General features: G+C 41.6%; 1 protein-coding gene across 11 annotated transcripts in view; it reads right to left on the bottom strand.

Moving 5' to 3' along the window:
- Window positions 1-827: 827 nt before the first annotated feature.
- The window catches only part of BIRC6 (baculoviral IAP repeat containing 6), a 443632-nt gene continuing 420742 nt past the window's right edge, over window positions 828-23717 (bottom strand). For all 11 annotated transcript variants that reach the window (XM_085888090.1, XM_085888088.1, XM_085888086.1 and 8 more), the window contains 2 exons: window positions 3930-4064; window positions 828-1834 (listed from right to left, as the gene is read on the bottom strand). In XM_085888090.1, the coding sequence (XP_085744216.1) occupies window positions 1511-1834; window positions 3930-4064 (459 nt within the window). In that variant the 3' untranslated portion in view covers window positions 828-1510. The remainder of the gene's footprint in view (window positions 1835-3929; window positions 4065-23717) is intronic.

Consider the following 23717-nt stretch of genomic DNA (forward strand, 5'->3'; position numbering starts at 1 on the left):
GGAGACAGCAAAGTCTTGTTATTGGGAGTGTACGATTTTCTGTGAACCATAACATGCCATTCGCAGCCATGATCCCTTCTGAGCTAATCACGTTTCCAAGCTGGCCTCGAAAAGCCAGGCACAGACTGTGAATTTTCGATCGGGCCAAGTCCTTCGTCAGCACAGTGGAACCTCCCACGACCGACGTAGCATTTCCTTTGTTACGCAATGGAGTATTGCTCTCTTTTGTTGGCTGGCACCCGACTCTCATCTCTACCTCTCATAATATTAGAGAATCCACATCTCAGAATCATTGGCGTTACCCATTAAAAGGCGGAAGTAGAGGCAAAGGAACCTTCTGCTCTTTCGCCACAGACAGCTTGGTTTTCTAATGCCTCTAATGCATTATTGCACGGCCTGCCCTTTCAAGCCATCTGTCTCGCTCCAGCCCCACGAAGACGAGTTCATGCACAAAGTCTATGGGCTTTGCACACTTACCTGCATTCCTTCGTCCATATTTTCTCTCGTCTGTGGAATCACCTTCCTCTGCCTGTCCAATCATGATATTCCTTCAAGGCTGCAAATCTTCTCTCACACACCCAACTTTTGCGCTCACGTCATGTTCCTGTGCGTGTATAATGACCGTCTGCTCCCTCTGCTCTGTCCTGTTCAGACATCAGCATGTTGTGCGTGTCTCATAAGAGCAGAAACGAATTTAGGTTCCACAAAAAAAAGCGTACAAAATATACTTATCTGTACATCGCAGATATTAAAACTTGCATGCGGACAGCTATTCTGAGGGCAATGAAAACAGAATTTCTCCATGGCGAAACTGATGACTAAATCGGTTTCATGATCCTCCTCTTTATTTATTTATTTTTTTCTCCCAGAGCAGAACTGATGGCTAGAACTTTCTCGGCGATCGCAGACTTTCCAATGCAGCGTGAAAAAAAAATATTTACTTTTGTCTCAGCTTTTATTCCAGCTCTGACAGCTTGGATAGAAACCCCCCACAGAGATGCATAAGAAATACAGAATGTGAAAAGACCAAGATCAGGTGTAATAGCAATCACTTTTAAAGGTAACACAAGTTACACGGATTAAATAATACAGGTTCCTGGGTCAACAAGAAGCAACGTTGTCTCGAGTTGGTTGCCTGTGTGATTCGGTGATCCAATTTACGTAAGTATCCCTAAAGAGTGGCATTTTATGGAGTTTGGAAGAGTATTCTTTAAAACCTTTCATCTGCCTGGGTTTGATTTACGTGACTTGCACTCCGATCTGTGTTATACCCAACGGTGGTGTTGGGCTACAAGAACAATTCTATAAGCTCGAATTTCAGTGCAGCCACAAATTAAGGAAACAGCAAACTGATTTTGCTGCAAGTTAGCGTGCTATGAGCATCTCATTTGTGGAGACTGGTCTCTGTTCAATGCTCACCGTGCTGTCCCTTTGCTTAGTGGTGCACTCACTTTTCTTGGCTTCTTCCTGCTTCAGCAGTCCAGTGCTAGAAGTCCATTCTTGAAGCCCCTCATGGGCCATAATAAGCCTTTGGCAAAGGGTCCGCTGCGACTTCCGCAGCCTCCATCGTTATCTCTAAAGCTTCCACAGGGTCAAAGTCCGCGCCTCCGTATGCGCCCTCGCTACCAGTAGCACCCTCCGTCTCGGGATCCATGAGCCAGGAGGGTCCAGAGATCTCCGACTGCTGCTGAGGACGCTCAGTTACTTCTTCGTTAAGACCGTCTGTACCCAGGAGCCATGAATGTCCCGTGGCTTCATTCATCTGTTCGGGAAACTCCAGGCCCTCTGGACACTGCAGCTTAAGCAGTACGTCACGCAGCTGGCCGGCGTGCCGCTGCAGTTTGGGGATTGGGCATGAAACAAAGGGGAAAATGAGAAAGAAGAATGAGAAAAATATTGAAATAAATATGCTCGTAAAATGTCTTAAAACCAAAACTTGCATTGCATAATTTTCAATTTGAAAAACAGTGAGAAGTAAATATTTTGACTATCTTGTACAAACAATCACGCTACTGACAAAGGTGATGCAAAACAGTTTGAGAACAACATTCCTGTGCGACCTAATGTTCCCCACAGATTTTCTTTAAAAATACAGCTTTCTCACACAAAATGTGATACATCATACACATCTTATCCCCTTCAATTCAACAATTTGTATATTCCAATCCAAAGCGTGCTTACATTCTATCCTCACACGAAAAACTTCAAGAAGAGCATAGAATAAACAAACACCTGATGCAAGAGCTGCATTTTCTGTACAGGGGGGAGCCAGCATTTGTTCAATGTCTGGTTTAAAGTGCACTCAAGCCCGACCCGGACCCAGGCTTGGTCACAAAGAATCGAGCAGCTCTCTCAAACCAGCCAAGCATGACTGCTCACCGAAAACCTACACATTCCATTTACACCAGTGACACCCACATGCGTAATGCCTCCAGACTCCGATGGAAATTATCGCACCAAATGGCACGAGCCCCCCCCCCTCCCCCGCCCCCTTCTTTACTGTGACATGCTGTGCTGGGCCAATGGAAAGACATTTACTTCCTAAGCTGCACCTTTAAAAACAAAAAACCCCAAAACAAACCTTAAAGTCTTACAAATGCTATCACACTCATTTTTACTTCGAGTCTGTTCACCTCTACTTCCGATAACATCAAGATAATATGAAATACAAGTTGGTCATCAAACACACTTGAAGAAAGGTCGATTTATGTGAATTTTGGTCTGCCGTTGTATGCGGCCAGGCAGGATAGCGTTGAGGTAAGCACACCACCTCCAAGCTGTCCAGTCTGGGTTCGAATCTCGCCCCAGCTATAAACTGCCAATCCGGTGTTTCAAAGGCAGGGTGATTCATCAATGTGTGCGCCGTCCCGAGGATGGACGTTAAAATGGGCGTCCCGTCTGCCGGCGTAAGTTGGTGGGCGTGAAAGATCCCACGGTGTCCTTCGTGAAGAGAAGGCGAGCAATCACCAGCACCCTGAACAAACGACAAATTTCTGCCCCAACTTCCTGTGTCGGTGTGGCAACCCAACCAGGATTGTTAACCTAGCTCATAAACTGCTTCAGCAGAACCATATATTCTGTACAGAGCATGATACATGAAATTGTATGCAGTAAGAATATATTGACGTCATGTTGAAACCGGGTATATCATTTTGATTTTAATCAATTTGCATCCAGCAGTGTGAGAAACAATAGAAACTATGACGACACTCAGCAGAGCGCATACCTCCGCCAGGCCAAACTCCTTACATTTCGTATCCCACTGATATGTCGGATCTGGATCCGATCTGAACAAAAATCGAATCAGCTTGTATTTGTCACCGAACCAACTCTTTCACCAAGTTTTGTCATAACTCGTCTGCAATTTTTTAGCTATCATCCCAGATATCGTTTTTTGCCCCATTTCTCAATGCTGAAGAATCACTTCCAAAAAAAACATTAAAAAAAATTCTTTGATCCAGATCCAGATCTTCACCAAACTTGAATCAATTCTTCCTGGTCACACACCCAACATGGCCATCAAGTTTCGTCCAAATCCGTCCAAACTTTTTGAGGTATCATGCTATATATAATTTTTAGCCCGATCTCAATGATGAAGAATCACGAAAAAAAAAAAAATTCAAGCATCCGGATCTTCCCCAAAATCTAACCATTTCATCCTGTCACACACCCAAACTTTCCATCAAATTTTATCTGAATCCGTCAAAAACGTTTTGAGATATCCCATTAACAGACAGACAGACAACAGACAGGGGTGAAAACATAACCTCTGCCCACCTTCGGTAGCAAAGGTAATTCTGGGCTGACTTACTTCCCTAATATTAAAAAAAAAGAATAATCTGGCAGACAATACTTTTGTCGCTGGGATCAAGGATCTCCTAATTTCCACTTATACCCTCTCCAATACTCCGAACTCAACAGTTTCCCACCTTCAGAGCAGCTGCGTGATGTGCCATCGTTCTCCCAACTCGTTTGTCCGCACTATACTGCTGGATGTCTGCGATCCATTCCTCACAGTGAGCCATTACTTCCATCCGCTTCAAGTAGAAATGCCTGAGAATCACCTGGTCACACAAAGAGGTCGACTTCAAGCAGTGCAAATACGCTCCAGAAACACGAAGAAGTCATATTAAGAAGGAAACCACAATCAGCAAATTATCAAACAGCAATAACCGACACCGAACATATCAAGGGTGATTGACTGTACAATGTTGGCCAAGAAAGAAAAAGTAGATTTTTATTTTTATTTTAAATTAAAAAGCATTGTTCGATTTGAAGCTGCACTTTCATCGACATCACAAAACATCAAAAATCTAAATTTGCTGATGGTAATTGGGTGACGATTATTTTCAAAAATAGGTGACATCAGATTTATTCACCATTGACTCGTTATAACTCTCCCTACCGATTGCAACAACAATGAGAAATGAATTATAGCCGGTTCCACAGTATCTGCAGGAAGTAGGCCATTGATCAATTTCACAGCCAGAGCGTCGACACCTTCAGACAAAATTCCAATAATTAACTTAGCCACCAAGCAGTATGCTGTATCGACTGAAGGGAAGCATTTTTTTTGCATGCAATGAGATAATGTCAGGACCTCCGGTCCACTTGAATGGCGTGTGACCTCTTCCACACCGAAGCACCACGAGTCCATGCAGCAACTGTTAAGTCGTTATGTTGAATTATGGCACTCTTTTAAAGCTGAAGTGGATGGATTGTACGACCGAAAAGGAAAAGGTGATAAATGACCTAAAAGGGCCTTGACGAAGACAAATGCGCCTGTGCAGGTGTTTGAATTTTAATGGCTTGATGCACTCCCAACTTCAATGGTTTATTTGTAAAACTTAAAGGTTGAATCGGAATGCTGACAGCGTCGTAAAGCGTTGGAAAACACTGCTTCCATGAAAGCAAGTTGAAGTGCCGTACACTGCATTAAAAAATAAAAAAATAACTAAATCCCATGTGATGCCGACATCCAGACAGCTGTGAAAACGAGACCAGTTTCATCTTGAGCATCGATTGTTTTCCGTCAAAGATCCGAAACGTTTAGAATCACCGCGAATGAGTTTGCGTGCAATTTTTTTTTTCTTCCAAGCAACGTTAAAATTGCTCATTCACGAAACCAAAATGTAAATGAATCGCCAATATCGGATTTTATTTTCAAAACATCTGGGTCTTAAGGATCAAGGGATAGTCCTCCCAAAATAAACCAAGTACAATTACCACCTCTCTTAAAAGAGACAGTTTCGAAGGAAACAGAACAATACACTGATGAGCCTAAACATTATGACCACCGACAGGTGAAGTGAATAACATTGATTATCTTGTAACAATGGCACCTGTCAAGGGGTGGGATATATTAGGCAGCAAGTGAACAGTCAGTTCTTGAAGTTGATGTGTTGGATGCAGGAGAAATGGGCAGGAGTAAAGACCTGAACTACTTTGACAAGGGCCAAATTGTTATGGCCAGACGACTGGGTCAGACAGACAAGTCCCATCCACGGCGTCTCCACCTCGCAACTTACAAGACTTTAAGGATCTACTGCTAATGTTTTGGTGCCAGATACCACAGGACACCTTCAGGGGTCTTGTAGAGTCCGTGCCTCGGCGGGTCGGCGCTGTTTTGGCGGCACACGGAGGACCAACAGCATATTAGGCAGGTGGTCATAATGTTTTGGCTCATCAGTGTACGTGATAAGCAGATTCATTGCGTTGTGTAAACTGAAAGAGAACTTGAAACCATTAGAAACACGCGAAAAAAAAATAAAAACTAACAAGAAACAAAACATTAACAAACCCACCATGAATAATGCAGGCTCAATAAGAGCAAGTAACTGGGAGGAAACGAATTGTGTGTGAGGGTAAAGGTTGAGAGGAAGGGTTAAAACAAATAAACAAGCGGCCATAGACCGGAACTTACAAAATAAGTTGTTGCGACCTTGCACTTTATACCTCAAAAACAACAGCCTCTTACTTTTTGATGGGTGAACCAACATGCAAACTCTGTTCCAATTTCAAGTCAATCGGATGAAAATTGATGATTTTATGCAAAATAGTCGTCAAAAACAACAGGCTTATAGCTAATGACTAGCTCTACCAGGTGGTTAAGTTTCACAAAGATCGGCGGACTGTATAAATGCGACCTGCAGGTGATTGACAGACAAACAGACAAATAGACATTTTAGTTTTAAAGTTAAATAAACTCATTTTTAATGTCAGTTTCTTTATATTGGAGGTAAATAAAATACTCTCATGGCTCATTACACCAAGAAAGAAAAAGTGGAACTTGTGTTGCTTTCAGGTGTCTGGAAAAAGCCAGAGGGACGCACGCCAGTTATTCCATGAAAAACACTCTGAGAAGCCAAAGCTAAGTCATCAATTAGTCGGTCAAGTGTTACAACAATTGAAAGCAACTGGAAGCGTTGAGCTGATAAATCTCGTACTGCTTATCCTCGCTCCTCCACATATGGAACTACTTCTGAAAATGTTCTTGCAGTGGTTGCAAGAAGCCTGGTGTTGGCTCAACGGTTAAGGTGGCTGGCTTGAGATCTTAGGGTCTTGAGTTCGATCCCCTGTTTTCCGTTGCATCAACACCAGGTGGGGTTGACTCGGCCTGTCATCCTTCCGAGTTCGGCGAAATGGGTCCCAGTGTACTGGTAATAGAGGGCACTGCATCAGCGGCACCCCCAGAAAATGACGCAACCAGCAACCGCAGGTTGCACATGATAGCTAGTGGTTACAATAAGGACCAAAAATCGTTGAGAATAATTAGTCAAGAAGTGGGAGTTAGCCGTTCTGCTGTAGTAAGAATTTTAAAGGCAAACAAATACCACCCATATAAGGTTACCTTTGTTCAAGCTCTTCATGGAGATGATGCCGACGGAATTTATGGCATTTCATGAGTGGGTAATGAATGCATCGACTTGATGTGGAACCCCCATTATTATCTGACATCATCTCCAGTGATGAAGCGACGATCCATTTGACCAGCAGAGTCATCGTCATCATTGCCGATTATGACGATTGGGAAAGATGAGAATCCGAATTGGACTGATGAAACTCATGTTCAATATGATCCTCAAATTAATGGGGTGGTGTGATATTCATGGTGATGTTCTGTTCGGCCCTTCCTTTTACGAAGAGAATGCTTCCAGGTTCTAGCTACCTCGCAATGTTACAAGAGGTTTTGGCTCCTTATTTGGATGGTATGCCTTTGAGCATGAAAGATAAAAGTGTGGTTTCACCAGGATGGGGCACCGCCATATAATGCCACGACTGTCGGAAAGTGGCTGGATGAAACAATAAATTTGCGGTGGATAGGATGTTGTGGCCTGTTAGAATGGCTTCCGCATTGTCCAGATATAATGCCACTCGACTTTTTCCTGAACGGGAACACCTGAAATCCGTGGTTTGTAGCACGAGACCGAGCAACATAGCAGACCTGAAGGAACACATTCGGAAGGAATGTGCTGATATCAGTGCTTCCCTCTTAAGAAACGTTCAGAGAAACACGTGCAAGAATTGTCACGTACATGCAAGTTAATAGGAATAAATTTTAACATTTAATAAATTAAAAGTAAAAAATGTGTATTTCTACCTCAACCACCGAAGGTGGACGGAGGTTACATTTTCACCCCTGTCTGTTTGTCTGTCTTTGTGATGTCTTTTTGTCTGCAGGATATCTCAAGAAGGTATGGACGGATTCGGACGAAACTTGGTGGACAGGTTGGGTGTGTGACAAGGACGAACTGTTTTATATTTTCCTGAAGATCCACCCACAACGTTTTGAGATATCATGCTATGTATATAAATCCATAGCATGATATCTCAAAACGTTGTGGGCGGATTATGACAAAACTTGACGGATGAGTTGGTTCGGTGACAATAACGAGCTGTTTAGATATTGCTTCAGGTCCAGATCCAGATCCAGCCCATCGGTTGAATACAAAACGTAAACTGTTCAGCCTGGCAGAAGTGTGCGCTCTACCAAGCACGGTTCTGGTATCTTATGGGTCCCAGACCTCTGAGACACCCTGTATACTTGTGAACGTTTGATTTCGCAAGTCATAAAAATAAAATACTTTTCTATTGACCAGAAGAAGGGAGCTAAAGTCGACAGAATGATGATGAAGTACTCAGCCTCCAAGCATAAATTGACATGACGTCACAAATTCAGAGAGGCCACAAAACCAAATGTAAAAGTTTGAAGTCGAGAAGAGTTAAAGCAAAACGTTTCCACTTGTCACTTAGTTCTGATAGATACGAGCCGTGCGCCTGCAGATGATGACATTTTGACCAGAAAGTGGACTGAAGTATTGGTTTATTGTCAAGAAGGTTGAACAAAAATGATCTTCCTCCCCGTGAAAAAGGGAAATGAAAAAAAAAAAGTGCTTCCAGATTAACACCGCACTTCTGAATAAGAAGCAAGCTCACAATAAAGAGCAATTGATGGATGGTGAACGTACACCAAAGCGCTCGGTTCACATACTGAGGCAATCAAATCCTGTAAACCTTGAAATATGGAAACAAAACTCTTCACCGTTAGAAACGACACTTCACCAGAAATTGACACGTTCGAAGAGACACCGCTGGCCTTTTGAAAACTCCTGCTTAGCTCGCTGTCTTCCACTCCCGAACCCCAAACAACTCTCATCACTCTTTACATTAATGTATGTTTCATACAGCATTACTTTTTGATGACTTATGGTTCGGATTTAATCCAATGAAACAAAATTTCCAGAAAGAATGCACTTTATGTGAGCCTGCAGTGAGTTGTGACGTTGCGGATGTTGTGACCTCAGCTGAACCGACTCTTCTCCTTTCCAGCCAACCATATCACCTCATGCCCCTTCCTCCGCCTTCCTTTTTCTATCAAGGTGTATAAAGCTTTGCACATACATCTTGAACTCCCAGTTGTCGGAAACTTTATGGTCAATAGGTCAGACCTGAGCCTGAATTGTGAAGTGTGGGTTTCATCATAGCAAACTATAAACTGGCATTTGCTGCAGTGGAAGTAGCGCAGGGGGTGGGAGTGAGGGTGGGGTGGTGGCAATTTATTAAACACGAAGGCAACTGTCCTATCAACTCCATCTTTAATCGTGTGGATGTAAAAGATTACATGCTATCTTAAAAAAACACAAAAACACAGAGTAAGTCTCTGGCCTAATGCAGTTTTCTGACTCTGATGTACTCAAATTTTAACATGCTCTGTTATAGAGTGTTGGTGCTGTCAAAGCAGTTTCTGGGCAAGGGTTATACTGGTTGGTTTGCCATTGCCTTCCCAGCAGTAGCCAGGGCAGGAATTTTGAATTTGACCACGGTGCCGGCAATAGCTCACCTACTCTTAGCGAAGGACATCGTGGGATCTTTAACGCATACCAACTAATGCCGGCACATGGGATTCCCGTTTAACATCCATCCAAGGGACGGCACACACACATTGATGATTCATCTTGTCTGTGAAACACTGGGACGACAGTTTATAGCTGGGATGACAGTTTATAATTGGGCCGAGATTCAAACCCAGGCTACACCGCTTAGAGGCCGAGTGTGCATACCTCAAGGGCCTAGGCCATCTTGCCAGCACCTAATACTAGCCAGGCATATTTATTACACCATGCCAATTTTAATTAAAATCTGGAGTCAATAAGAATTGCAAAATCTTGGTTTGAATAATACATGCACGTTAGAGGTCAGTGTTGGGATCGGCTTGTTTGGCTTTGTACTCCAAACACTTAGCTCGGGTTGGGGCTGGCATCATAGCATCGAGGTATGCTCACTCCCCTTTGTGCTGATTATCCTGAGTTTGAATCTCCACCAAGCTATAAACTCTCCGCCTGGTGTTGTGCATGCACCGTCCATCGGTAAGACAATAAGCCAGAGGATCTGTATGCCAGCCTTGGTTATCAGCAGATGTTAAAGATCCCATGGTGTCTTTTTGCAAAGAATAGGCAAGTTATCGCCAACACCGAGGAAAAATTCCTGCTGAAACTGTGGGTAGCAAGTGGTCTGGTCTTCATGGGGGTTCTTTGATGGGGGTCAGGTTACCCTACTTGTTATCTCAGAGTGTGGTTGTTGTCTAGGCAGTAGCTCTGACTCTCTAAACAAATTGACATTCTGAGGTTGTTCGCAAATCACATGTGAACAGCGATTTTTGGCTATGAGGGGCAACCATGATGAATGCTGGGATGCAAGGTTCAAATCCCATATCCTCTGGTTTGCCAATTGTTTTCCAATTTCATTACAATTAAGGTAAAAGTAAACCAAAAATATCTGAATGGCTTTAACTCCTCCACAAGCCTTCAATTGCTATAAAAGGGATACAGACTCTAATTGTGAAATAATAATGCAAGCAATGCCCTCGTGTAGTCATGTATGGATGGTATAGATCCCACGGTGTCCTCGGTGTCCTTTGTGTAGATGGGTGAGCAGTAGCACTCTGAAAAAAATCCAAATTCCTGCACAATTGGTCGGGTATCCCGCATCGGAGTGGCGACCCATTCAGGATTGTAACCTTTTCCAGATAAACTGCATCGGCAGAATTGACACCCTGTATACGAGCATGGTACGTAATAGGTAATTCAATCAATAAACAATGTGGCCTGGGTGCGGAAAAGGCATGATGGATCATGGTGTGTGTACATGTCTGTGAACGTATGCAGGTATGAAGATCGTTCAAAGTTGATGTGGACCTTTCAATAAAATCGAAAAAGGACAGGCAGGGGGAGTTGATGAAACGTCAGCTGTTTCTCAATGTGTTCATCAACCTGTGATACATACGCCACTCATCCCATAGATGCGGTCGCGCATTTGTGCCATCTGTATAAACCAATGGGACGAGTATGAAGCCATTTGAGGACACGAACTTTGATGTATTAATCCTTCATAAGAATGTCACCCAGATGGTATTGTTATGGTCCAAAACGTGATGAAAATTACAAGGTGATAAAAGTCTGGATTGTACGAGATTTGGAACTCTCTCGAACCCATCTCCGCAACAGTAGTGGTGATCACATTTACCATTTAAAGGGTGACCGTTATTGTGCAGTAAAGTCACGCCCTGAGAAAGCAAAGCCAGCCATCATCTGCAGTACAAGTGCGTCGATGTTTTCCCCACGGTCAATAAATTCAATGCAAATTAAACAATTAACGTCCCAAAACACTACAGTATTGCCATAAGCTTTCTGGCTGATAGCGAAACCTTGAATTGATTTTGTTTGTTTGTGGACCAGGAATCTATGCACGACATGCTGGTTCGCTTTGACTCTGGCGTGAGAGTATGGACTCGGGTATCATCAGATATCACGATCTTCTTCGATAAATCATTTCCCTCCTCCTGGTGGCGTTCCAGGACCCCTTCCGATGCAACGGCCAAACGAGTTTGTTTTGGTTCTTGATAAAACGTGACGGCCATATTGAAAGTCAAATGAGAATGAAAGAGTTTATAAAACTCAAACAATAGCGTAGAATATATTTTTGCAATCTTACGACAGTAGTCCGGTGGTTCTCCATAATTAGCTGTTCAACACTTTTTCTTGAGTGACAGCAGTTGGTTTCACTGGCGAATGCTCAACGCGGTTCGCTCATTCATGGACTTTTTAATATCAATGATTTGCAGCATCAGAGAAATGCACAACTACGTGAAATAAAGGAATCAGCAAATTGTGCAGTCTCCACTGGTTTGATGTTATCCTTCACTGGGAACTTTATGATACACTTCTGTCCCACAGCTGGTTTTTACCCTGAATGCTTTTACCAGCATTGTTGTTGCTTCCCATATAATTTGCTTCGGTGGGCAGCGTTATTGCAAAAAAATCCCAGCATTTAACATCTTGAAGAATAAATAAAATAAACATAGGGGCAATACCCCTGGGTGCTCACGTTGACCTTTGACTGTCCTTGCATAATATATAAAAAGAGATAATATTATATCTCAGGTTGGTAGCAAACTTGCCTTGGAGCAGTCTAGCCTGGGTTCCATCCCCAACATGACAATAAACTATTAGCCCTGTGTTTCGTCAGCAGGGCCTTGCATTGCTGTGTGTGGCATACTTTGGAGAGGGGTATTAAACTGTGTTTCGTGTCTGCGAGCATTTGCTGGTGGATGTTAAAGATCTCTTGGTGTCTTTGGATACTGTGTGCCGGTGCCTGGCCATATTTTAAAAAAATAGGGGCAATACCCCTGGGTGCTAACCTGGTGGCAGCAGGATAAGATAACGAGGGAACCACTGGTATGCATGGATGACCCACAAAATATGTTACGGAGCAGAAAGTAAATGCCTCTAGATTGTTTTTAATGCCGTGAACAAACTTTTGTACATCATGAGTGATGAAGGTTGTGGTTAAGATTCATAAACATTGTGTGTGTAGTTTCGGAGAAGAAAGCAAGTCATAAATATTTTTGGGGGGAATACCCTCCCACCCCTGCACACTCTCTTAGACCCCGATTATTTTTAGTGCCATGAACAAACTTTGGTACATCACAGGTGATGAAGGTTGTAGTCCAGTTTGATCGAAATTGTGTGAGTAGTCACTGAGAAGAAAGCAAATACCGATTTTGGGGGTCAACCCCCATCCATTCCCACCATAAACCCCCTTAGAGCCAGATTTTTTTTGTCATGAACAAACTTTGGTACATACTGTGTGATGAAGGTTGTGGTGAAATTTAATCGAAATTGGGTGTGTACTGTGTAGTTTCATCGAAGAAAACAAACACATATTTTGAGAAGCAACCCCCTTGTAAGCCCCCATAGACCTCATTTTTTTCTTTAACGGCGTGAAGAAATTTTGATACATCACGGGTGATGAAAGTTGTGGTCAAGTTTCGAAGAAGAAAGCAAATACATATTTTTGGGGGGGAAACCCCGACCCCCCCCCCTGTACACCCCCTTAAGGTGCTGTCACACCTTGACGATTTAGCCAGCGTATGCTGACTTATGAAAAATTTGTCTAAAACGCTGGCACATGTCGAATACGTAATGGGTAAGTTTTGTATACGTTAAGAGCACGCTGAAAAACACTGCCATACGTCGTAGTACGCTGGCTTTCATCGTTGTACTTTGCGGTTGTCCTCAAATTTTAGCATGCTTGAAATTTTACGACGGATGCCAGCGTATGACTCACACATTCCGCTACGCTGGCCATAAGTTGTAGGCACGTTATGCGAACGTTGACACACGTCGACACACGTTACTTGTAAGTTACTTATAAGTCGAAACACGTCGAGGTAATGATTAGCGTACCCGAAGCTTATTTATAACCTATAAATAACGTGTTGTAGGCACATTACACGATCGTTGACACACGTCGAGGCACGTTATGCGATCGTTGACACACGTCGAGGCACGTTCCTTGTAAGTTATTCATAAGTCGAAACACGTCGAGGTAATGCTTAGCGTACCCAAAACTTATTTCTAACCTATGAGTAACGTGCTTTGAACCTATGTGTAACGTACCTCCAACAGATATTGACGTATGTAGACGTATTTCATTGACGTCTTGCGGACGACCTCAGAACTTACTGAACGTGTTTCTAATTTACAGCTACCGTATAATGGCGTATTGGCAGCGTTTAAAAAAAAAAAAAAAAAACAATAACTTCAGATATTTCGTCACGTGCCGTTACGTCACGTCCGATTGCCTCTTCAGTTTGCTCATGTCTTATTCTTAGTTCCTCCTCTGTGAATATTTTCTGTTTGAGGATATTGTCACATCGACGTTGAAACTTAAAAGCAAATGTACGAATATATTTTCAAATTCATGAGACTAAAAAAAAATAATAATAAATAAAAAAAAATAACAACAACAACTTCAGATATTTCGTCACGAGCCTTCACGGAGCCAAGGAGAAAAAAAGAAAATGTGCCTTGACGGAGAAAATAAGTTTCGGGTATGCTAAACATTACCTCGACGTGTTTTGACTTATGAGTGACTTACAAGGAACTTGTGTCGACGTGTGTAAACGATCGCATATCGTGCCTACAACTTATTCCCAGCGTAGCGGAAAGTGTGAGCCATACGGCAAGTGCATCGTAAAATTTTCAGCATGCTTGAAATTTCACGACGTACGAGACGTACCACGAAATATGACAGCATACTTCATCGTTTTTCAGCGTTCTCTTAACGTATACACAACTTACCCATACCGTATTCGACGTGTGCCAGCTTGGTTCGGCAAATTTTTCATAGGTCGGCATACGCTGGCTAAATCGTCAAGGTGTGACTGCGTGGTTGACACTTTCAATTTTCAGGCGGTTATGATTTAAATTGGCGTGTGGCAGGTTTTTAACAGGCTACGCCACGAGTTCGTTGGCGATACGTGCAGCACGCTATGCCTAAGTTAAACTATCGTTGTGCATAGGTTGTGAACGCCGACAACAGGCTAAGCATTCGTTGGTATAAGTTATCTATAAGACAACGAAACGTTCTGTGCCCGTTACTAATACGTTATGCATACGACCAACACGTTATGAATACGACCAAAACTTAACAAAAGACATCAAAATTTCAGCGTACGCCAACGTTTTACATACATTTTTATACGTTGCCATTGCTGGCTAAATCGTCAAGGTGTGACAGCGCCTTTCGACCCAGATTTTAAAAAAAATTTCACCAATTTTTACATTAATTTGTCGTGACATTTTGACAAGTGCATTGTAATTTTGCTTTCGTTGGATGTGAATGTAGATAAATAGGGTTTTCCAAGTTATATCTTGGTTGTTATGTAATGTACGCAATTACTTTGCTGAAAATAAAGGAAGCAATCAGACTTTTGGGCCACCCTGTATCGAGACAAGATGTCAAGCAATGATGTGCTCCCAACTGTCAGGCCTAAAAAGGGATTCCCATGGAGAACAGCAACAAAAAGCACTTGAGCAGCAACTAAACCAGGCACATTACCAGCAGGGTACAAGAACATGGTTTTACAGCCGTAGAGGACTGATACTTGCAAATCCAACCCAAAGTGACATCAAGTGGGAATCTAAACTTTTATGTAGGATGCCACACTGAAAGGTGTGTGTGTGTGTGTGTGTGTGTGTGTGTGTGTGTGTGTGTGTGTGTGTGTGTGTGCACGTGTGTGTGTGTGTGTGTGTGTGTGCACGTGTGTGTGTGTGTGTGTGTGCACGTGTGTGTGTGTGTGTGTGTGTGTGTGTGTACATGTATGTGTATGTTGCATATGTGTACATGTACGTTTTATATGTGCACATATTTGTTTGTTCATATGTGATTTATGTTTGTATATTTACATGTGATGTGTCAAAAGTTCATTTGGAGGATTTCCATGTCAAAAGTTCATTAATCAGAAAATAGGTGCAGTTGGTGCCACATGTTCTGTCCTCACTGCATGTAAAGTGTTCATAAAATATATAATGCAGGCCAGGCATTAAACGTGTGGTCATGAGAACACAGCAAACCATTGGTAATCCATTATTTCCACCCAGCTAAACTTAATCTCCCTCGACCCCTTAAACTTGATGGTGAGAGATGCCTTGCATGGCCTCTATGCTCAATGAATCCGAACAAAAGTAAATGAATGTACAGTGCCATGAAAAGTAAAAGTACACTGTATTTAGTCGTTAATTTAAATATGATAATACTACATATAATTTGAAAAGCCAGACAGCATGTGGCAGGAGATGTGAATGATGAGGGATGTTGGGGACTTGGCAGCAGTGATGTGGGGAGGGATTGTGTGGCAAATCCGCAGATTGGAACGTGATGTAGCACCTGAAGTCCAGAGGCAGACTTGAAGTGTGATAGAGGTAGGGGATGCAGACCCACCGTGGGGTGGGTGGGGGACAGACAGGCGAAGGGGATAAAAACGGGAACGGCGGATGATGATTAGCAATTAGAGGAAGGAGAACGACAGAATGTAGGAGAGGAAGAAGACAAGGATGATGAAGAGCAGCGTACATTGGAAGAAGAGTTGGTCAACTAAGTACAAGAAATAAGATTGACATCATTCAAAGAAAGACCACAACTCTATCGGATTAAAAAAAAACAATAAATGGACGAAAATTCTGGTTCGGTGAACCAACCGATCAATTGGTAAAATGACACCCAAATCATCCCCCTTGAAGGAAATCTCACTTCGGAGATGCTGATACCCTCTTCCACCCCTCCACCTCCTTTTGCCTCCACTATGCCACATGACGCAGCACGAACCCGAGACGATGTCTTCTCACAGTCGGCCCAGCTCGGTTTCTAGCTCCTCCATGAGCCTCGACTATGTAGGTCCATACAAAATCAACAACAACAAAACAAAAAAACCCCACAAAATTCTGTATGCTTTGGAGTGGCATTGCTCTTTCAACAAAAAGTAACAGGCAAACAAAGTTGCAAGAAGAATAGATGAGAGCCACAAATAGAAACCAAACACCCCCATGGAAACAGAGCTAATAACTGAGAAATGAAGATGGACAAAGAAAATAATTCATGAGAGGAAACCGAAGCCCAAAGCTTATGAAGAGAATCCCAAAAATAAAAAAAAACAAACAAACAAAAAAATCGAAGACAAAGTCCTAAAGTTAATGAGTGCTGAAAACAACAAAAAATAGGAATAGCAAGGAAAATAAATACAAAACTACGACAAAGTCAACAATCAGATAAAACAAAACCACATGCATGAAAAACCCCCGAAACAATTCAACCACAAACTTGGAAAACAAAAGCATAATGTATCAAGTCCCCCTGAAAAAGATAAACTTGAAGATTTTGAAAAGTAATTTATGAAGATCTAAAAGAACAGAACAAGGAGGCGGAATGAATCCAAAACTTGGAAAAGAAAAACCAACATCTAAGTGAAAATGCTACTCAGAATCGGTGTTGGTGAAATGATACCAGTGATAACTGAGGAAGAAGAAATAAAAATACAAACAACTAGCAAAAATGCCAAATTTTAAAAGCCCAGGCCTGAATGGAATCCCAAACTTTTGGCTAAAGCAACTAGAGCTCTCCACAATCACGATGCTCGAGCATTCAGTGAACTTATCCAAGAATATTTTTGCATGTGTAGCACCGGGAAGATGTCATGTTTAATTGCTGCACCCACGAAGGTGTGATATTTTATGAAATTAATTGTATAATTGTTAATTTAAAACCCAACAGCAAGTTTCCACTCAATGTTGTGGATGTGTTCCGAGAAAGTGCGACGTTAAGCAAAGCAAAGTTAAGCAGACGACATATTCCCAAAGACGTTTAACATTACTATGAGGGAGGTGTTCCCAGGGCACATTTTCGGTCACCCTCACATAACTTTAACCTCACTTAACTACATATTAGAGACAGGTATAGAAAAATCAATCAAGAACACAAATTAAAGGTTACGGGGGACTCAACAAAATGTAGGGCCGAGATTGCTCGTTGGGCAGGAGAGGTGTGGGTGTGGAGTGAAGGGTTTACAGGGAGGATCTCGTGTGTCGGACGTGTCTCGTGTCTCGACGTCTCAGACGTGTGTTCGTATCTCGGATGGACTGCTCGAATAATTTGTGAGCTGGGAAGGCAAGGGGTAGGTAAGCCCAGAGCTATACGGTGCTCCCCTCGCCGTAATCGGCCTTTTGGGTGAGTCGTGTGGTGAATCTGGAATTGAGACATCTCTGATAGCTATCGGATAGGCAGCACGGCAAACCTGGACTCAAGGAATCTCCAATCGAGATATCAAATGGGCCGCGTGTCAAATCTGGAAAAGGAATCTCTGATCGAGCTATTGAACAGGTCACGCGGCAAATCTGGAGTGGAAAAGTCATCACCGAGGTGAGAGATGATGCGATCGGTAATAAATAAAGTGTAATAAGCAAACGAGATGGTGAGAAATAAAAATACGGTAATAAATAAACGAGATGGTGTGATCACAGCACCAGGAAAATAGGAATATTTGTACGAAAACGAATCTTGTGTTGAGAAGGAAAGAGCACTTAAAAATTTCAACTTTAAAATGTTGGACACTGTACTGTACAGAAATCATTGTCTGGAACATTTGCTGATTGGTTGAGCAATGTGTCCAGGACTGGCGTAAAGCAAAGGATATGATGCGGCTTACCAAGGAAACGAAGAAGGCTAATCATGGCTGCAAAGTGAGGTGGACAAACATTGAGTGATTGTATTACAATAAGTATCAAGTGTTGATGTTTATTAAGGAGTAGTGAACTGCGACAAAATGTTACGTGCCATAAGCCACTGAACAGTGCTCATGATGATTCTGTCACTTGTTTTAAATATTAAATACATTTAAATTGCTTCTTTTAAAGAAGCACCATAGGCAGTAATGCATTGTGAGTATCAGGGAGGGATTAACACCTCTATTGCCCTGACTGAATGTCAGTTTTGCTCTTACTACCATAGTTGATCTAGCTTCATTTTGTACTCCAACTTGACTTATCGATGAATGAAGGAAATAAAAATGGGGAAATTAGCAAATTCGACTAAGACTCCACATCGACGTATCGGCTGAAAAATACTGTCGTCTTATCTCAGAATTATTTTTCCATTTCAAGTTACGGATTGCGTGAATTCCGTCCCTTTTCCGTGATCGCTCAAAACATCCTTTTTACATGCCTTTTTATGCCTTTTTGCCGTCTTTTTATGCCGTCGACATGCCTTTTTCCAGGCTTTGAGGAAAATGGCGAAATACATGCTTTCAAGGCCTTAAATTTAAAGTGACGCATTTGCTTTTTGGTTTGCATCCAGTTTTTGGCTGTTACGTCCTGACCCTTTCAGTGTACTAGCTCTTCCACGAGTCTCGACGATGTTTACAAAAATAAAACATTTATCCAAAAAACTGGACGTGGATGCGTACCCAATCGTGTATGATGAGAGTGACACCACCGGAGGCCTGCCTAAATTGTCGTGGGCTTGTTCAGCACGGTGTCAAAAATTTCAAGCATATTGGGCCTGATACATTATATAGTGCTCTTGGGAAAACAATAATAGGGAATTTTTGTGGTACTCCTTCAGCTTCACTAGCTTGAGCCACTCTACTCCACTTGAATTTTTTCAACAGAATCTCATGTTTCATGCGAAAAGGATTTGTAAGCACCTGCTCTTCATGCCAAATAAGAAGCTGAAAAATGTGAAAAAAAATCTCGTCTTTGCTCTCCTTGTTGAATGAACAAAAATGTTGAAAACAAATCTTTTCGAGGAGATGTTGCATGGTTATCACGATGCATATGACTGAGGGAATGAAAGAGATGAAAATAAAATTGCATTAAACAGTGCACATTCTGTTGCAGATTTATGTTCTTCCTGCATTGCACTTAATGTTTTGTGTTTCTTATTTAATTCCCAGTTTAAACGAATTTTTATCAAGATGAATGGTCTGGAGAATGAATCTATTCATCTTAATGAGAGTCTCACTCTACTTTAATGGCCACAATTTTTCCGACGTTTTTGTAGGGTTGGCCGGGGAAAAATTTTCGGCCAAACCTTTCAAAACTGTCTTGCCAGGCCTGACGTTCAACTTAAGCTGGCAGGAATTTCGAATTTATTCAGAATGCCGTCGATACATCGCCTAATGTTCATGAAAGACACCTCGGGATCTTTAACATCCACCAACAACTTGTACTGACAGGTGGATCCTTTGGCATAATGTCTTCTGATGGAAGGTGCACAGAATGATGCATTGCAAAACACCAGGATAACAGTTTATAACGAAACCCACATTTGAACCCAGACTAGTTAGACAGCTCAAATGACAAGAGTGCTATCCTGCCAGTCCATTCTTCTTAATGAGCCACAATAATTAATGGAATAGATCTTTTCCCTACCGTGATGTTATTTGTGTGTAAAGGGAGGATATATATCCCAACCCAGGCCATCTGGCCATCACCTCCATAACTCAAAAAAACATGAAACATAGTGGCCCCAAACTTTGCACGCATACTAAGGGAACTCCAAGGTGGTGCATGATTGAAAATTGGGTGTTTGGGTTAATTTAAACACCCATTTTGAAGATAATTTAGGGGTGCTTACCATAGAAAACCAAAACAAGAAGTCGTGCAGAGCACAACACTTGCAAAATCCATAAAACAAATTTGACCTCATAATAATTGCTGGTTGAATTCAATGACCAAATATGCAACTCTTCAAATTTCAAGTCAATCGGATAAAAATTGACAATTTTAGAAATTCGGCCTATGGTGACCTCAAAAATAATTGGTGATTGAATTCAGTTCAGTGTCCTGATATGCAAATCCTCTTCAAATTTCAAGTCAACGGGATGAAAATTGAGGACTTTAGAAATATCACCTTAGTTGTTGACCTTTTGGTCGATGTTGACCTCGAAAATAATTGGCTGGTTGAATTCAGTGGCCTCAAATATAAATCCTCTTCAAATTTCAAGTCAATCGGATGAAAATTGAGGTTTTTAGAAATAGCACCTTAGTTGTTGACCATAGGCATATATTGACCTTTCGGTCGATATTGACCTCAAAAATAATTGGTGGTTGAATTCAGTAAACTGAAATATTTATCCTCTTCAAATTTCAAGCCAATCGGATGAAAATTGAGGATTTTAGAAATCTCACCTAAGTTATTGACTTTGGTCCTATGTTGATTTTTTGAACTCAAAAACAACCGTCTTCATTCTTATGACAAACTCTACGATGTGGTGAAGTTTCGTGAAGATTAGTTAAAATTTGTGACCTGTAGGCGATAAACAGACAAACAAACAGACAGACAAGCCGGTAGGCGACGAGGGATTTGCTAGGATCGAAGCGCTGGATACGATGCTATTCATTCTGACCGATCCACCGACGAAGATTCATTGCCAAGACGTAGTGGTTCACATACAATTGTTCCTCTGCCTGGCAAGATTTTTCCTATTGCGTATTTTGCCAACTGGCACTCCTCATAAAAAAATGACGGTAAATAGACACCCTATTTTTGAAGGACTACCATTTGAAAAATAATCGGTTTGCTGGTTTGTGCAGTGGAGCCTCGCGTTGCACACACACACACACACACACACACACACACACACACACACACACACACACACACACACACACACACACACACACACACACACACACACACACACACACACACACACGGAAAACCCGATAAACTTCTCTCAATGCTCTTGTGTGACCACACCTCCTGAGCCACACAATATTTTTCATAATCCACGCCCACTTTCCTACACCACTCCCACTTTAAATAATAAATAATTGGAGGTGGTGTGTGGGTCGTGGAATCGTTTTCGGTAAATAAATAAATAAATGGAGGTGGTGTGTTGGTGGGGAATCATTTTCGGTAAATACATAAATAATTGGAGGTGGTGTGTGGATCGTGGAATCGTTTTCGGTAAATAAATAAATAATTGAAGGTGGTGTGTGGATCGTGGAATCGTTTATGGAAATAAATAAATAATTGGAGGTGGAGTGTGGATCGTGGAATCGTTTTCGATAAATAAATAAATAATTGGAGGTGGTGTGTGGATCGTGGAATCGTTTTCGGTAAATAAATAAATATTTGGAGGTGGTGTGTGGGTCGTGGAATTGTTTTCAGTCAATAAATAAATAATTGGAAGTGGTGTGGGTCGTGGAATCGTTTTCAGTAAATAAATGAATAATTGAAGGTGGTGTGTGGATCGTGCAATTGTTTTCGGTAAATAAATAAATAAATGAAGGTGGTGTGTTTGTCGTGGAATCGTTTTCGGAAAATAAAGAAATAATTGGAGGTGGTGTATGGGTCATGGAATTGTTTTCAGTAAATAAATAAATAATTGGAGGTGGTGTGTGGATCGTGGAATTGTTTTCAGTAAATAAATAAATAATTGGAGGTGGTGTGTGGGTCGTGGAATCATTTTCCGTAAATAAATAAATAATTCAAGGTGGGGTGTGGATCGTGGAATCGTTTTCAGTAAATAAATAAATAAGTGAATTTGGTGTGTGGGTCGTGGAATCATTTTCAGTAAATAAATAAATAATTGAAGGTGGAGTGTGGGTCGTGGAATCGTTTTCAGTAAATAAATAAATAATTGAAGGTGGTGTGTGGATCGTGGAATTGTTTTCCGTAAATAAATAAATAATTCAAGGTGGCGTGTGGGTCGTGGAATCATTTTCAGTAAATAAATAAATAATTGAACGTGGTGTGTGGATCGTGGAATTGTTTTCGATAAATAAATAAATAAATAATTGAAGGTGGTGTGTGGGTCGTGGAATTGTTTTCAGTGAATAAATAATCGGAGGTGCTGTGTGGGTCGTGGAATCGTTTTCAGTAAATAAATAAATAATTGAAGGTGGTGTGTGGATCGTGGAATTGTTTTCGGTAAATAAATAAATAATTGAAGGTGGTGTGTGGGTCGTGGAATCGTTTTCGGTAAATAAATAAATAATTGGAGGTGGTGTGTGGATCGTGGAATCGTTTTCAGTAAATAAATAAATAATTGGAGGTGGTGTGTGGGTCGTGGAATCGTTTTCCGTAAATAAATAAATAATTCAAGGTGGTGTGTGGGTCGTGGAATCGTTTTCGGGAAATAAATAAGTAATTGAAGGTGGTGTGTGGATCGTGGAATTGTTTTCGATAAATAAATAAATAATTGAAGGTGGTGTGTGGGTCGTGGAATTGTTTTCGGTAAATAAATAAATAATTGAAGGTGGTGTGTGGGTCGTGGAATTGTTTTCGGGAAATAAATAAATAATTGAAGGTGGTGTGTGGGTCGTGGAATCGTTTTCGGTAAATAAATAAACATATTATATTATTAGAAATCCACAAAGACAGAAATGCCGGTGATTCCATTTATTTTGGATCCTTTTCATTTTGGTCAATAACGTTTGGATCGAGGAGAGATCGAAGGTGGAACGACGGTGTAGTTCCTTACAAACACTGCATACACACCTTAAATGACGGCAAATAGACACCCGATTTTTGAAGGACTACCATTTGAAAAATAAAACCTCAATCAAAAATCGGCTTGAGTATAATTTTCGAAACATCTCGAAGTGTTTAATTCCGAAGTCTCGTTTCTCTACATTCAAAACTGAAGGACAAGTATTGAAAATACTGTACATGGTTTTTCGGCAGCTGTACAGCAACGGGTGGTTGCTAGGCAACGAAATTCAAACGCGCACATTCCATTCCATCCAGACCATATGGCAACTGTTGGCAAAGTTTCATTGAAATTGGTTCGCTGGTTCGTGCTGTGGAGCCTCGCATTGCAGACAGACACACACACACACACACACACACACACACACACACACACACACACACACACACACACACACACACACACACACACACACACACACACACACACACACACACACACACACACACCCGGAAAACCCGACAATAAGGGACATCTCATATATAGCGAATCCAACAGACAGACAGAATAACAAAATCGACGAACCAATATACTTGAAAAATCTTCGATTTTGCGAATAATAAGCCTGACCAAGATGGCAGCGTGCCATCTTGGTCAGCCTTCTGTCAGCTCGGAAGAGTCTAAAGCCGCTATTTTTTTTAGGCCTGCTCAACAATGCCTTGAATTGGAACAGGCCGCAACGATTTCTTAACGATAGTTTTTTTTTCTTCACTTTCCTCACTTGTATCATCAAATGCCTGATGATCATACCAACGAATCACTGGATACATTGCAATGCTTATAAACGCCCAGCGATGCTAGCGTTTGTGGTATTATTTAATTTCTGCACATGCCATAAGCCCCAGAATCTCTTAAACTAAGCCGAATTTCAAAACTTAAGCTCCAG

This window comes from Eptatretus burgeri, chromosome 7 (genome assembly GCF_056783735.1).
Source record: "Eptatretus burgeri isolate ZD-2024b chromosome 7, Ebu_testis_v1, whole genome shotgun sequence".
Taxonomy (NCBI): Eukaryota; Metazoa; Chordata; class Myxini; order Myxiniformes; family Myxinidae; genus Eptatretus; species Eptatretus burgeri.